Source organism: Rhinolophus sinicus, chromosome 18 (genome assembly GCF_057876585.1).
Source record: "Rhinolophus sinicus isolate RSI-liver-muscle chromosome 18, RSI-T2T, whole genome shotgun sequence".
Lineage (NCBI taxonomy): Eukaryota > Metazoa > Chordata > Mammalia > Chiroptera > Rhinolophidae > Rhinolophus > Rhinolophus sinicus.
Window position 1 is genome coordinate 40,188,903 of NC_142518.1, and position 15,787 is coordinate 40,204,689.

The 15,787-nt window shown below is 50.8% G+C and overlaps 1 protein-coding gene across 6 annotated transcripts in view; it reads right to left on the reverse strand.

The window, feature by feature from the left end:
• Positions 1–15,787, reverse strand: part of LOC148754611 (P antigen family member 3-like) — a 113,959-nt gene that overhangs the window by 14,816 nt on the left and 83,356 nt on the right. For all 6 annotated transcript variants that reach the window (XM_088795254.1, XM_088795250.1, XM_088795253.1 and 3 more), the window contains exon 3: positions 15,281–15,454. In XM_088795254.1, coding sequence (XP_088651380.1) covers positions 15,281–15,454 — 174 coding nt within the window. The remainder of the gene's footprint in view (positions 1–15,280; positions 15,455–15,787) is intronic.

Here is a 15,787-nt window from a genome sequence, read left to right on the forward strand (position 1 = left end):
CAGGGAGTTCCTTTGCATTGCTCTGTGGTCCAGCCCTCTATTCTCCATGTGCCGGAACACAGAGCACAGCCTCAGGACCACCGGTGATGAGTCTTCCAAGCAGGAAACACCTTGCAGAAGACGTTTTGTCTGACTCTCAAAGCCCTTCACGTGCCCATGTCTCCAGCCCTGCCATGTCGCCAGGAACAAGCCTCTTAGTGTCCGCCTCGCAGGACTGCTGCCTGCTCCCCCAGCGGAACCCCTTTTCACACTGACGCCACCCTTGCTAACAGTGTCCAATCCCTCCCCCTTGCTTTCCCTCTTTTCTGAGTGAACTCAATTGGACTCTCCCCCAGCACCATCTATTGAAGCCTGTTACTTGGAACACATTGTATCTCCCAACCCACAGAAAGCTCTGTGGCCACGGAGGTAAGAACGGGGTGGGAGTGAGGGTGTCGGTCTTCCTGCACACCCAGTGCTGCTGGAAACCACCGCCCCTCCCCCGTCAGCTTGAAGCATCCCCTGTGAGGCTCATCCCAAGTCTCCATGGCTGCGTGATGGAAAGGCGGCTGCGGTTCCCTTTTCCTGGCTACTGTCCTGCTGTGCATGCCCACTGGGTCCCTGGCATGGGCAGGGGGCGCTGTGCAGGGGACAACACCCCTCCCCACTCTCCCTGTCAGCCTGTGATCAGACTTTGGAGGGAAGGGCCCAGGCTGGTGGCCAGGAAACTGAAGCTGGGTCCCTGGGATTCCTGAACAATGGAAAACAACTAGGTGCAATTTACAACGCTGGATGGATTATGGGAGTCTGCCCGCAGCGGGGTTTGTGAATTACCCCTATGATCACCCAAAGGGTGCGTGTGCATGAACACGCACAGACACGCGCAGACGTGTGCACTCACCAGCGCTCCTCCTGGCCTGACTTCCTGACTTGAACTGTGAGCCCACCCACTCCATCTGGCGGGAGCATCTGGGACACAGGGAGGAGGCAGGCAGTGATGGGTCCTGGAGGCAGGACCCAGGACACAGAGAGACAGCAACGGAGTCCTTGTTGTTCTGACGACAACCGCATAACTTTCCTCCAGGACCCACTGGAACATTTGCATTACATTTCCTAAACAGCGTTCTTGAGGTGCAACTCACATATTACAAAATTCGCCCAGTTAAGAGTCCAATGCGGTGACTTTTAGTACATATACAGGTGGAGCAACCACCACCACAATCCAGTTCTAGGACACTTCCATCACCCCAAAGAGATCCGTGTTCCTGTTGGCAGTCAATCCCCATGACCACCTCCAGGCCCGGGAAACCTCTCATCTAACTTCTGTCCCTGTAGATTTGCCCTTTCTGGGCATTTCATGTAAATTGACGGGTGCGTTACATTTTACACCCACTCTCTCCCAACACTTTGTTACTGCGGCTCCCTGCCTGGTCTAGAACTTGACATGCTCCACGTGTCTGAGCATCACTGGATTCCGGCTTCTAGTCTATCTCTTGGGACAATGTGCTGTCTCAGATGTGACCCCACATGTCCTACAGCCCATACTCCGTTGTGGGGACAAAGTCCTTAAGTGGGTTGGGGGTGGGGTAGCCACTGACTCCCTCGGGTATCCCCACCCACCCATTCTCCCTTGTCCCTCCTGGACACCATAGAAAGTCAGCACTCAGGACCGCCCCCAGCAAGCCCCCCAAAGCCACACCAGCCCACGCTGGTCCTCCTCCCCCCTCTCTTCTCCTGGCCACCTCGCCTAACAGGCGGTCCACAACACACTGCCTACCACGTGTACAGGTGTCATTTCTCTCTCCCTGGTTAGAGGCTCACCTCCACAGGACAGGGACTGGCTCTGCAATTCCCTCCCTCTTCCCCACCACAACAGCCGGGGGACCATGCGGGAGGCAGGCAATGGAGACAAGGGAAACCTCAGCTGTGCTAAAGGATTGATTGTCGGTGGCAGGACAGGCCTGGTGTGGCTGCTGGAGGGAGGCCATCACTTTCCGACCTCTGCCAGCCAGCTGGGAATGGTGCCCTCCCTCTGTGTACTGTGCTTTGCACCTCGTAAATTGGGATGGAAATCTCGCTGGATGATGGGACTTGCAGTTGGACCAGAGCCACTCAGTAGGAAAAGCTACATGAACTCGGATCCCAAAGCGGCAGGATTTGGATGCTGAGGTAGCGAGGGCAGCACTGAATGGCCACAGGCCGGGTGGGTGCGATTCCCCTTAATGCACAGCAGTGACAGCCGCAATCAGAAGTGTCTGACTCCCACAGACCGACCTTGGAGACTAGTTAACCGTGATGTTCCTAGGAGCGAAATACATAGCAAGCCCACTAGGTTTTTCTGGGTCTGTGTAAACAAAAAGTTCTAGATCAAATGAGCAAGTCGAATTCAACTCAGGAAACACAGACTCACGGCCCACATTTAATTCCCAGACTTGAGCGACGTTACAGACCTCGAACCCCTTAAATGCAGAGGAGGCCTGGCTCCCTTGAGGAATGATCCTGGGACACTGGTGAAAATTTATGCTGTACATCTTTCTCCTCACCTTCCCGGAAGAGAACTTTTATCATGGGGACTCTACATTGGTGGAAAGGAATTAATCAGGATGAAATCCTAAATGTAGTAAGAAATTTCACACGTTTTTCCATAAGGCAGGTCCCCTTTGCCTCAGGCAGTTATTTCGTGAGCCAGCTCTAAAGATGAATTCCTTGCTGGGAATGCTTGCATTGAACAAACCACTGAGATCCTAAGGTGTGGGCAGGCAGAGCAGGTAAGGGAAGGAGAGGCGGGATGTCAGTCCAGTGTGGCAAACTGGGAGTAACCTGGAAATTGGAACCCTAGTCCGTAGCAGGGAGATTCCCTGACGGAGGAGTCACCCTCTCTGTGATGTGTCCTCCCCCATCTCGCAGCTTCTGGCAGGAATCCTATTGGGAAGGCAGCCAGCTTATATCAGAAATACAGGGCCGTTCCTCAGCTCCATGTTAGGTTATCCCATCAGACAACAAGCCCCTTTCCCTGGGCAAGTGACTTAGACAAAGCAGCAGATGTGATGTGTCCCTAGATGATGGGCTCACGGAGGGGTGTCTTACATCTGCACAGGTCCCAGGGTCCCAGTTCTCTTCACTGAGCCTCCCTGCAGGTCAGCACAGCTCCTGCTGAGGACAAAACAGCCCAGAGCAGCAACATCCAGTTTCAGCACAGAGTCAGGTGGGGCATTTAGGAACTGTGAATTTCAGGTTCCAAAGAAGCCAGAGGCTTTGCTTTGGCAGCAGCAACGCCAAGAGCTGCAAGGCCACACAGCACTGTCCCATGTCCAAGGGACAAACCAGGCTATCTGAAGCCTCGTGTATCTCGTGGGTCTTAGAGCCCACATCGCCCACTCAGAAATACGCACATTCGCGTTACTTAGAAACCGAAAACTGCTTCAAGAACCGAAATGTGTATCTCCACATAGACCTTGCCTTTTTGCTTGTTTCCCTTAATCCACAGTCAACCATCTGAGCAAAAGCATCACCCATACGAACATGTTTTTAACATTCAGAGTTTATATTCCAATCTGCTCACCAGAGTCAAACAGCAGGGAAGGTGGATCCCATTCATACCTTTTTTTGGTCACGTTTCACTGACCGCGACGATCCTTCCAGCATTTATGACATTAGTAGGATGTAACATTTGACATCAATTTTGCCGCATATCCAGATGCCATAGCATGACACAAAAAAGGCATTTGAAAATGCCTTTGTTTGGTGTTATCGCAATTACAGGGTTAATGGCATGACTGCCCTTTGAGATCCTGACTGGAATGCTGGAAGGAGACTTCATAGCAGCAACAAAAGTGAAGAAGAGCCTTGGAAGGTGTTTCCTTTTCCTCCCTTTGCATTGTGTGTGGCTTTTCTCCAGCCCAGGAATTGATTTCATTTTCCCTCCCACTTGAGGAGATAGAAACTCAAATTTTAAACATATGTTGCCCACCAAAATGTTACCTTTCGGAATCCTAAGGACTTTTTTCCATGCTGCGTAGAGAAGAGAACACAAACCAAAGTCATCAAGTCCCTGTGCTTTTTTCTCCCCTCCCACTATCCAGTGTGGTGAAAGGAGCCAAGGACAACAGTGACCTCAGTGTCCCACTCTGGGTCTATTATTTCCAATTTCCGTAAGTGACATACACTAAGCGAATGGTCTCAGGACAAGATGAAACAGTTTTGCTCTGAAAATCAACAGGTAATGACCCAGTAGCAGCAGAATCACACGTGCAAAGCGGTTCCATGTTCACCCCTTTGTTGGGGAAGCTGCACGCACAAGGGACAGGAGCCAAGAGGAGTGATGAGTGCAGGAGCAGTCCCTGAGCAGGGGGAAGGCAAGGGACCCTGAGCACAGGTGAGGGCTGGATGCAGTCAGGAGCAGGTATGCTCAGGGGCGGCAGGGGATGCCAGGGGAGAAGCACCTCCACTGGGTTTGAGAAGCTCAGGAACCTCCCCCCCATAGCTTCTGTGCTCTCCATGAATTATTAGGAGAGGTCACTGGAATGGAAGCCGGGTACCAGTGAGTAAGGGAGAGGTGTAGGAAGGTGACAGGGAAAGTGAGAAGCAGTGCTCTCCTGGTCATGGATTCAAGATGAACAGTTCAGGAAGGTGTGGGGTTTTGTCATCAAAGCTGAGGTGCTGTCATGTGGGGTCTCAGCTCCCACTCCCCACATAAGAAAGCAGGACATGGTGAGGCCCCAAAGGAACACCCACGGAGCCACGGAGCCATAGATAGCGGAGTCATACCACTATATTCTCGATGGAGCTGGGTTGCGGACACAGGAAGCGGGAGCCACATCATGTGCAACCTGCCTTCCGCTTATCTGCCAACCAACCCCCCTTGCCAGCTGCAATCTGCTGTGCTAACTGCAATCCACGCTCGCTAGCTCAGCCACCATCTTCTTGCCCCCATTTTCTGCTAGAGTAGCCAAGGCAGTTATATTAGTGGCCAATGGCTCACAGGTGACAGCTGATGGCCAACTAGCCACAGCTGATGGCCATCCAATCACAGTTGATGGCCCTTTACTACCCGAGTGAGCACCTTTCCACGTGGGGCCAAGAGCCTGGAAACTGCACTCCTGGCTCTGTCCCCACCCCAGTGCAGGTCCTTGAGCACCGGGATGGTCGGTTGCCCAGGAGAAAATCCCTAAGGAGATTTTCCAGGGTTGATCCAGTCAAGCTCTTGGGCTGTGAGACCCTGTGGAGGGTTCCCTGGCCTGAGGGCTGAGAGGAGGCAAGTGAGTGTGTCAGCAGTTGTAGGTGTTCACAGGCAGGTGGAGGTAGGGGGAGGGGTGATGGGGGGCAAGGCCTGGGGGGATAGGAGGAAGAGCTGGGGATTGGCCAGGTCCCTCACTTGTAAGGGAGGGGCGGGTGGAGCAACTGGGTTACAAGTGACCCAGTCCCTCAACTGAAAGTCTGTCACAGGGACTGGAAGGAAAGTTCCGCCAGATGTGGGCTCCAGACTGACACCAACCTAAGGGGTCCGTGCGCAGGCCCAGAAACCGTCAATTGTACCACAGCTCCAGCCCTATTGGTGCAGGAGTCCTGGGTACAAGCACTTCACACGCTGTTGCTATGGTTTCGAGGGCGGGACTTACGAAGACGCCAGCGCTTTTGGTTCCCAGAGGTCTCTTGGGCAGAGGTTTGGTTTATCTGGCCCTTATTGGTATAAAGGGTTGACACACCTTCTGTGGTGGTTTTTCAAAGAACTACAGAAAAGGATGGAGTTTGTGCTAGAAACCTGAACGCTGTTTCTCTGGACATTAGATGGCAGTGTGGGACCGCATAAACGTATCCCTCCCCCGCCCTTCCCGTCTGAAAAAAACTGTGGTGAGTCTCCTCCACAATAAATGGCTGCTTCTCTCTAGTCTCGCTGTGCCAGGCCCAACATTGAGCAAAAGGCTCCCTTCAGCAGCATCGCTACTGGAAACCAAGTGTCCTGGCTCCATAGTCTTGTCTTTCTGCTGATCGGAATGTCTTGTCACCAGCTTTCCTCCGTTTGTTTTCGGTTTTTATCCATGTATTCTCCAGTACCCTAGTCACTCTAAGCTCCTTGTAGAATATTTGGAGGATTCACAAATTATAACAAAGCAAACTAAACCGGAGTCCCATCACCCCAGGATGACCATTATTAGCTTGGGAAGATTTTCTTTATTGGTTTTCTCTCCTATAAAGGTGCACAGTAAACACTATGAGATTCATATTGCATTGTGACTTCACCAGATTTTATTAAACTCAGAGCATGAGTTAGCTGTTCTAAAATCATTTGAAAAAGCTTGAAAATTTTAAATTCAGTTCTCTTCCTGAAAGTATAAGTCGTCAAAAAGAGTAAAAATATTTTATTTCATAACCTGACATAGACAGCAGAAATAACCCAATTCCTTTCTCAAAGAGCAATAGCACATTGTAGCCTTCCTCAGTTCTGCAGCTACATTTTTGCCTGTCTTTTTCTTTGCTTACCATTGTATTTTCAATGTATGAAATCCATTTGTTTTCTCTGTCCTCTAGCATGCTCATCTTATATTCCGTGTGGTGAGGGCCAACTGCCCCTTCATCCTGCCCAGGGGGAAGGGAGATTACAGAACCCACTGAGGAGATAAGTCATATATTCACTCCTAGTTTTTCTGTCAGGCGATAAAGGAAATTCTTCTATTTGCAGTCAATTGGGAAGGCAGAGAAAAGACAACAGAAAAATTGAGTAATCATCCACCACCCAATCACTTTCACCTCGTTTTGCATATCAGCTTCATTTTTACGTCCTTGTAATAGTGCAGTATCCAATAAGGTACTCTGAAGTCTCAATGGTTGACGTTAGGTAATTCATTTACCTTCTGGAAATGCCACTTTCTCTACACTCTAGCACATGCACCTTCCACATTTCTTACCTTGTGTTTCAAACATAAAAATGAACGCCGGGACAAACTTCTTGCATAAATCCATGACCACATTTTAGATAATGTGTTGTCATGCTGGAGACCCTGCTCGCTGCGCCATTTGTCGTGCGGGGAGGCCTGCGGGGTCTCTGCTCCCGCTCCCCATACAAGAACGCAGGATATGGTGAGGCCAAAAAGGAACACCCACGGAGCCATAGGTAGGGGAGTCATACCACTATATTCTCTCTGGCGGCACTATACTCTCAATGGAGGCTGGATTCACACTGTCCGCAAACCGCCATCCACACTTGCCAGCCCAGCCGCCATCTTCTTGCTAGCCCCCGTTCTTCCTCCTCTCTCTCTCTGCTAGCGTAGCCACAGCAGTTATATTAGTGGCCAATGGCTCACTGGTTACAGCTGACAGCCAACTAGCCACAGCTGATGGCCATGCAATCACAGTTGGCCATTTACTACCTGAGCCAACACCTTTTTATGTGAGGCCGAGAGCCTGGAAACTACTCTTTGGGGCTCCGCCCCCACATGTGTCTTGCCTGGATTCCTACAGGTTGACACACTTGTCACGTTCCTTTAACTAGGAACCCAGGCCACTGCCCCTGTCATTGTATCCTGAGAGTACTGGTAATTCTTTAAGTGCCTGCTAGGTGACAGGTGAAAACTACGTGGCTACTGTTTCAAAAAGGCTTTTAAGAAGTATTTGTGAGATTCAATATCCATTGCTGTATTTAATTCCCATGCATTTATTTTTATCTTTCTCATGAAAAACGGATTAATGGAAATTCATATAAGGAGATTTAATTATGTTTACAATGAGTGCTTGAGAAAATGAGAAAACGAGACATGAGAATTTTCAATGAATATGAAGTGACATGGACGTGAAGTTAATTCGCTACCTCCATGTCTCCTTTGATTGTTTTCTTTTCATTCTGATACCTGTACTCCTTCCCAAGGGTATTCAATCATGTCTAATCAAGAGCTGCCCACTGGGCTGTGGAAACACATGATCCAGGCCATGATCGGGGACAGGAGACCAAGAACGCACTGCTCCTTCACCCCACTTCTGGACTCAATTCCTGGACCTTGTCCATCTCTCTTCCTTCCACTCTGAAAAGAATGGGATGATAATGACAGGAGTTCATCTTGTCTAAGAGGAGACACTGTAAATTAATTAAAACAGGCCCCACTTTTCCTTGCTTCAATCCCTGTCTCCTTGAAATTGTTTTTCGCTTCTCTTCCCTCCTCTATCTGTTTTGGCACCTCCTGTAACCCGGAAAAAGGAACAAACACAAGACGTACTGTGGGGACAGAGCCCCAGAAAGTAGATTCCAGGCTCTTGGCCTCACATAGAAAGGTGCTGGCTCAGGTAGTAAATGACCATCAACTGTGATTGGATGGCCATCACCTGTGGCTAGTTGGCCGTCAGCTGTAACCAGTGAGCCACTGGCCACTAATATAACTGCTGTGGCTACGCTAGCAAAAAAAAAATGGGGGCTAGCAAGAAGATGGTGGCTGAGCTAACAAGAGCTGATTGCAGAGAGGCAGATGCTGCCAGAGAGAGTATAGTGATATGACTCCCCTACTTATGGCTCCGTGGGTGTTTCTTTTTGGCCTCACCATATCCTGTGTTCTCTTGTGTGGGGGGGTAAGCAAGACTCCCACGGACTCCCCACTGGACACGTACAAAAACAGCTGTCAAACAACTTTTCTGAAGGCTGCTGGAATGAGATTTGCACCAAGGGTCAGAGAAGCAGCAGAACCAATTCCCAGCCTCTCCAACCACACATTAGCAGCTGTTACAGAAACTGCAACCTGGGAACAGCAGAGGCATGGACCTCTCTTCTCCTTTCCCTGCACAGGGACCTGTCTCTCCTTTCCCTCTACATGGGCTTCTCATGCCCTTTGCGTACCCATGTTCCTTCCTTCTACTTTCCCTGTACAGTCTCCAGTTCTGCTTCAGCTCAGAGGTGTCCCTGGTCTGAAGGTGACACACATCAGCTGGATGAAGCCTTTAACCTCCATTTGAATCATTTTAACTGGAGTCTTTTCTCCCCAGGTGCTACCACTGATTTGACCCCAATTTCCCAGCAGCAAAAGCACAGAGTTCTACAGGGTCACTCGCATGAAGGACAGTCGCCACTGGTCAATAGGAAGCATTTTCTGAAGGCAACTCCCAGTGTTCCCAATAGTGAGACTGCAGGGAAAAGTGTGCCCGAGTCATCACAGGGCTCAGATTCTACAGACACGCCTGGCAGGGATCTAATGGCAGCATTTTTCTCATGATAATGGGCATATTTGTACTAACCTGCCAGGTAAGGTTTCTCTGATGGATGAGACGGCAGTACATACAGAGGGCTTAGTGCACTGCCTGACACACAGTATATACGCAAAACGCCTTCCCACATGACTTTGTAACAGGTAGGAGCACAAGCTCTGGAATCATAACTTCAGGGGGAGTAAAGCCTTTCCCTACATCCTCAAATTGCACACAGTGTGTGTCTGTGTCAGAATAACGCAACAAAGGATGCCATTAGTTAGCAAAGATAGCAATTATGATTTCTCATTTGGAAAAGATACTTCATGTAAAGCTCCCTAAACTGAAATAAAGGCTCCAATTTTTCTCGGTTTTGGTTTTTGATGATGCTGCAGTGCATGCGCTTATTAACTCAGGGGAACGTCTAGTGTATGAAGAGAAGATTAAAAATACACTAGCTTTTAAAAAGATGTTTCTCTCTCAGATAATCTTTCCAATACAACAAGGCGGGAATAGGTGCTTCACAGCGTTGGGAGCTAAGCTCTGGGCCAGTTTTCGCATCTCTACTGCTAAGGATGGCCCAGTGTGTTCATGTTTACAATGTCACCCTTCTCCATTCTTCCTTTCGTGTCGGGGGGAGTGGCATCAGCGGGAATATTACGGTATGTAGACCATTGACCTCTACAGAAGAGGAAAGCTAACACTTCCTAGAATGAATTCCAACACACACAGGAGAAAAGCGGAGTTTCTGACTGGGAGCAGCGGCCCTCTCACCACCGCTTTCCTGCATGCGCCTCCGTGTTCAACTGATACCTCAGTGCAAGTCCCCTCCTTAAAGTGGTAGACACAGCAGCTCAGAAAGCAAAGCAGCTCAGAGAGCAAAAACGGTAAGGCTGGTAGACCAGGAACCAGAAGGGAGTTCTCCTGAGCCCAGGCCCAAGGCCCTCCAGGAGACCGGAGTGGAAGAAAATACTAGGGAAGAACTGGGTGTCCAATAAGCAGGAGCATTTATGGTAAAGAAGTTGTCACGATCAAAGTGTTCGAACTATTCGTGGTCAGTGCTGTTAGGGTTAGGGTTAGGGTTAGGGTTAGAAGGAACTTGGGACTTTTTTCTCTTATGTGATGCTTGATAAAAATGCATGTCCAAGTAGTAACTGGACTTAGTGAGAAAGGCATCTACGTTCAGATCAGGCTGGCTTCATACAAAGTGGGGGCAGATGCCTTGTTCCCAATTCCAATAGCTTGGCCGTGTTTGGGCCCCTAAGTTCATGTTCAGTGTATTCTTTATACCCACAGCCCCTCATTACATGACCCAAAGCAAGTCTCCCAGGCAACAGGACAGGGTGACTGCAGTTTGGAACCATGAGACCAAATCACCATCCAGTATGTTCTAGAATCAATGTTCTATGAACCAAATATGCAGCAGGCCAGGGTGCTTCTGAAAAGATAGCTGATGAACCCAGGGAGCAATATTAAAGACGCACCATCTCGATCAAGGCCGTTCTCTGCTACGTCCTGTTCACTCCAGCCTCATTCAACTCTTTTTGGAGTGAAGGAAACAGGCTTGAAACTGGAAAGTGTTTGGGTGTGTCCTGAGTCTGTCACCAACAATGTAAATGGATCTCTGTCAAGTGACCTAGTACAACTCAGAAAATCTCATTTTAAGAAATGTTAATGACATAGACTCATGCCGACTTGAAAAGGGCCAAATGAAAACAAAAACAAACAACAACAATAAAAACCCCATGTAGAACTGTTGCTATATTATAATCCACGGCTGGGCAAAGACGGATTTTTACACATAGAAAGAAAAGTGTCCTGAAAATCATATTTCGAAAAATTTCCCTATGCTGAGTGAGCCCCCACTCCGCGTTAGGTAGGCTTCCAGGTGCTGGGGATACAGGCGTGCACCAGACAGGCACTGCGCTCCTGCGGTCGCAAAGGGGAACCCGGGTGCTGCCTTTGCATCTTACATGGGTCGCTGTGTCCTCAACTCAACACTCACAAAAGCTTTCTACATTTACAACACCTCAGCGTTACTTTTCTGTACAATGACGTTAAATATGAAAACGACTTTCAACCCTGTAAAACTGACTTTAAAGCACAAGGAGGTAGAGGTTAGGATGCAAAAAGGAAGGTAAGTACAGCTCTTGAAGAAAAATGCTAAGGGGAGTTAGCACAAAACACTAATACTGGCCTAGGCGGGGTGCCGGCACTGTGGTTTGGGTGACCCTTCAGTACATTTATCTGTCGTCCAAAGCTTCTACCCTGACATGAGGGCGTTTCATAACGGAGGAACCTATGGACACAGGCCCAGCCAAGGCCAAACGAGGTGGGGAAAGACAGCGACCAGCGCATTCGGAAAAACAGAACCACAAGTTCCTGAGGAACCCAAGCAGCCCAGGAGAAGAAGAGGTAATTTGGAAGGAACAGGGATTTTTGTCCCCAGGCACAAGCTTTACAAAACAGATCCACGGAAAGGGAGCCCAACAAACAGCAAGGCCCGGGATCGTGCGCAGGCGCAGAAGGAAAACACCGCGATGCGGTGAAGACACTGCCGAGTTTTTTCTAACGAGAAGGGCGGGGGAGCGGGGAGCCGGCGCCTGCGCGGCACAACACTGCCCCCTGCTGCGCACAGAAACTCCGTGCTTCACGGGCAAGTCAAACACCGCTCCGTTTCAGGAGGTTTCCGAGGAGACCTAGGCGGAGGAAGAACAGCGCGCTGACCCCGAAGCCCCGCGGAGCACTGCGACCACCCGAGTGGTGCCGCCGGGCAGCCCTGGGCACGGCCCCCGCTCCCGAGGCTGCCCTCGGAATCGCTGCGACAAAGGCCGCGAGTGCACGCCCCTGGGCGGATGCGCATGCGTGGCGGTGCTGCGCCCGGATTGGCCAGTTCTGAGCCTGCGCGCGGGGGCGCCGTGAGGTCGTTGCCGTTCGCCCTGCAGCCTTGTGCCGGAGGTGCCTTCTGCACCCTGTTTGCACTGTGCGCTAGCGTCCCCGCTCTGTGACGTCCACGTCCTGTCGCCCGACTGACACAGCGGTCCCTGCGCCCCTCGTGCGGCGCCTGTACCACTGCCCTAGTCATCCTGCTCCCGCCCGGCCTACTCAGCTTCTGCCTTCGGCTGGCGGGCCTGAGACACCGTCCTCCTCCCCCTCCTCTTCCTCTCAGCCTCACTTTCGGGAACCCTCTGGGCCCAGGGGCCTCGCCCTGGCCTAAGCAGAGCCTCTCTGTCCTCAGACATGCTATGGTCCTCCGGATACCGCATCCCCTGCCCAAGGTACAGCCTGGGGCATCAGGGAATCCACCCCACCTATGTCCCCCCCCCCCACATACACACACACAAATGAACACATGATGTCCCTTTGTAGCCCTCCGTGACTAGTCACCTCAACACCCTGCCATAGGAGTCCAGCTCCCTCACTCTAATGGGTCTGCTCATACAGCCTTCAACTTCTGGGGGTGTCCAGTGTGGACCCCACAGCTTTGGACATCTTCCATCAGGCCCCGTCTTACCCAGCTTACTCAGTACCACAAACTGCCCATCAGGCACCCTCTCTAGCTGTTCTCTCCTGTCCTTACTCTGCTGCTCTGTGTCAATAAGTCCATGTCTCTGTCTGAGACCCTGAGCAGTGATCACAGAACTGGAAACTTGACTGAATTATCTTAAATCCATGATCAGGAAAGCATTACTTCTCACTTTCCATGTCATGCTACCGACACAACTGCCTTATTCACAGGGGACCCACTTCCTTTCCAATGGCCTCAGCGAATAATTCATGGAGAAGACAGAAGTAATGGGGGGGGGACTTCTGAGAGCTGCCCCAAACCAATCCACGTCTTTCTGACCTGGCATCCTCTGCTGCCCGGGAGGATTCCCGCTCCTCACTGCAGCCTGCCATCACCCAGTGTTCAGGATTCCATGCCTTCCAGCTGCTCCGGGAACTTGCTCCTGCACTTACCACACTCCTCTCCTGAACCCTCACCTCCTTCTGCATGCAGCCTTCCCCCAACAGAGGGGTGCTTGGAAACCCATCTCCTTCCCACGTGTCATTCTGCAGCTGCTGGCGCGATAAACGTGTTGATTTTAAAAGCAAAACTATTTCCAGTGCTGGTGATGGCTCCATGTCAAGGAGAGCAATGGCTGGGTACCCCATTTCTTTTTCAGGGCCCATGCCCCCGGCCACTGGAGATACTTTTATTTTCACATTATACTGGAGGGAGGAATTAATTGAGGGAGAGGGGCGGACCTGGACAGTTTTCAATACGGCTGCAGTGTGAGTTAAACCTTTGGAGTTTGCTTTTTACTCTTGAAGGCTTGACAGAAATTACGTACAACAGAAACTGTTCCACCCTACATCATTTTACCTCTTTCTTCATTATGCAGGACTCAGCTCGTACCTAGTTTACTTCATGGTTTCCTGTAGATTGTAGTAGCGTGGTCTGTAGAACTGGCATTGGGGGCAGAATAGTCGACACAGTCATTATAAAGTTTACTCCCTAAAACATGTTAAATCTGGCTTTCTCAGATTTTCCCTCAGTGCATTTCAGACTTTTAAAACTGTAAACATAAAGCAATTAAACGCTTCTATTTCACTATGTGTGCAACACTTTGAACGAGAAGTTTGATTTTAAACTTATATGCGCTATGGAGGTTTTTTAATGAGGGAAATAAATGCCGTCTACAGTGACTGAAAAAAAAACTGTTTCAACTTCTCCTGTTTATCTGCTCAACCCCCTTCAACACAACTTTTGTCCCTACCACTCCACTGCTGCTGGTCTTGTCAAGGCCACAACTAATTTCCATATTTTCTGATCCCACATATGCTTTTGTATGCTCATCTTAGATATGATTTTGTCGCCTTGGCCCATGTGACCATGCTGTTCTTCCTCACTCTACTTCATTTTATATTTCTGACGTGAGGGGTTTAGTGACCACATATGGTCCGAACATTCTGGACAAGGCACACGTTGCACAGTGTGCTCCGTTGACCTGGATAGAGTAGGGGAAGTCGGGGGTCAACATGAAAGACAAGGCCCCGCAAAGAGTGTCTGTTCCAGTCACGGGGGGAAAGGCCCACAGGGGCAGTGGCAGGCACAGGTCACAGAGCTCAGACAGGGCAGGTGAGACAAGCGGTGCAGAGGCCCTCCATGTCAAGGAGGGTTTCAACCCCTTCTCTCTCTAGACTCACAGGAGGACAGTGTGCACAGTGAGCCAGCAGTGTCTTTGGGCAGAGGGACGGCGCGAGTTTTGGATCACAGCTTTCTGGAGCCAATCTGGGTTCCGCTGTGGTGCAGGTGACACCCCAGGGGCCTGCTCTCCTTGCGGGGGATGTAGAAAGTGGCTGACCAGATCGCGGGTCCCAGAGGGGAACCTGAGCAGGCAAGGGGCAAATGACCCTGCAGCCGAGGCTGTGGAGCGGGCCGTCCTGCGCAGGGGCAGGTTGGAAGATGAGGAACATTCAGAGGGGTCAGCAGAGTGAGGTGAGACTGAGTCGGTCAGGGAGCACTGGGTGCTACCAAGAGCTGAGAGTCAGAAATGCAGTTTCACCAGCCCCACATGGGCGCTGTGGGTCAGTTCACCGCTGGGACTGGGAAAGAGGGTCATCCTTCCTCAGAGACCACCTATGACACTGAGCCACAGAGGTGTGTCATGCATCCCCTTCCCCCATCATCACGCGGGCACACAAGCCACACGTACACCTTCCCCATCCTGTAAAGAAGTAGGGGAGTGGGTGGAAATCCAAGAGTGAGCATTTTCACTGAAACTGATTTAGCATTTGTGCACATGGCTCATTGACAAGTTTGCATCTGACAACACTTAGCAAATTAGAAGTAAGAAAGAGTTCCTCTTTCCCGTTACATTGCAGGGACGAAGGGGGGCGCTCCTCACTGAGAGCAAATCAATCAGGAAAAATCAAGGAGCCAAAGTGCCCCTGCAATCTGGGGAGCACGAGTGAATCTGGGATGTGCGCTCATCCTGGGTACCAGCTCCTCCTCTGCCCAGCTTCCAGTCAGTCCCTGGGAGAGGAGACTGGGGTCCCGGCATCCGCCTCTCTTTAACCCAGGAGAACAATCAACATCTCATAAACAGAACCCTAAAACACATCACAGAAACAGGAGAGGCCCAGACAGACTCACACAGTGGAGGAGCTGAAGAGGGTTGTCAGTGAGGTGAGCACGTCTCCTGAAGGCCGTCCTTGCCTCCACAGGCGATGCCAGGCTCCTTCCCCTCGGACAAGACAGGCCTTCATCTCAAAGCCTGAGTCCTGGAGCTGGGCTTCAGGAAACGTCTCCAGAGCCAGAAAAGCAATCCTGCAGGAACATGAGGAAAGGCGGTATTTTTATGAGACGTCGTTTTCCTCCTCGTCTTTTCTCCTAAGATACATCACGCCAGTGTCTGCACTAGAGTGGAGACGCCCGGCTGAGAATCGCAGTAGTTGCTGACAGACCCAGAAACATCTCCCAAGACCTCCTGCCCAGCCGGCTGTGTCCTCAGAGAAGCGGTTCTTCGAGGGAGACCCTCCCCGTGTCTCCTAGACCTCGCGGCCCCAGGCACTGGCAGGGCCTTGGTCCTGAGAGAGCGCCAATCAACCCTGCTAGTGAAGGGCAGGTGTCAGGTCCCCACCTCCTGGCAACTGGGGTGCC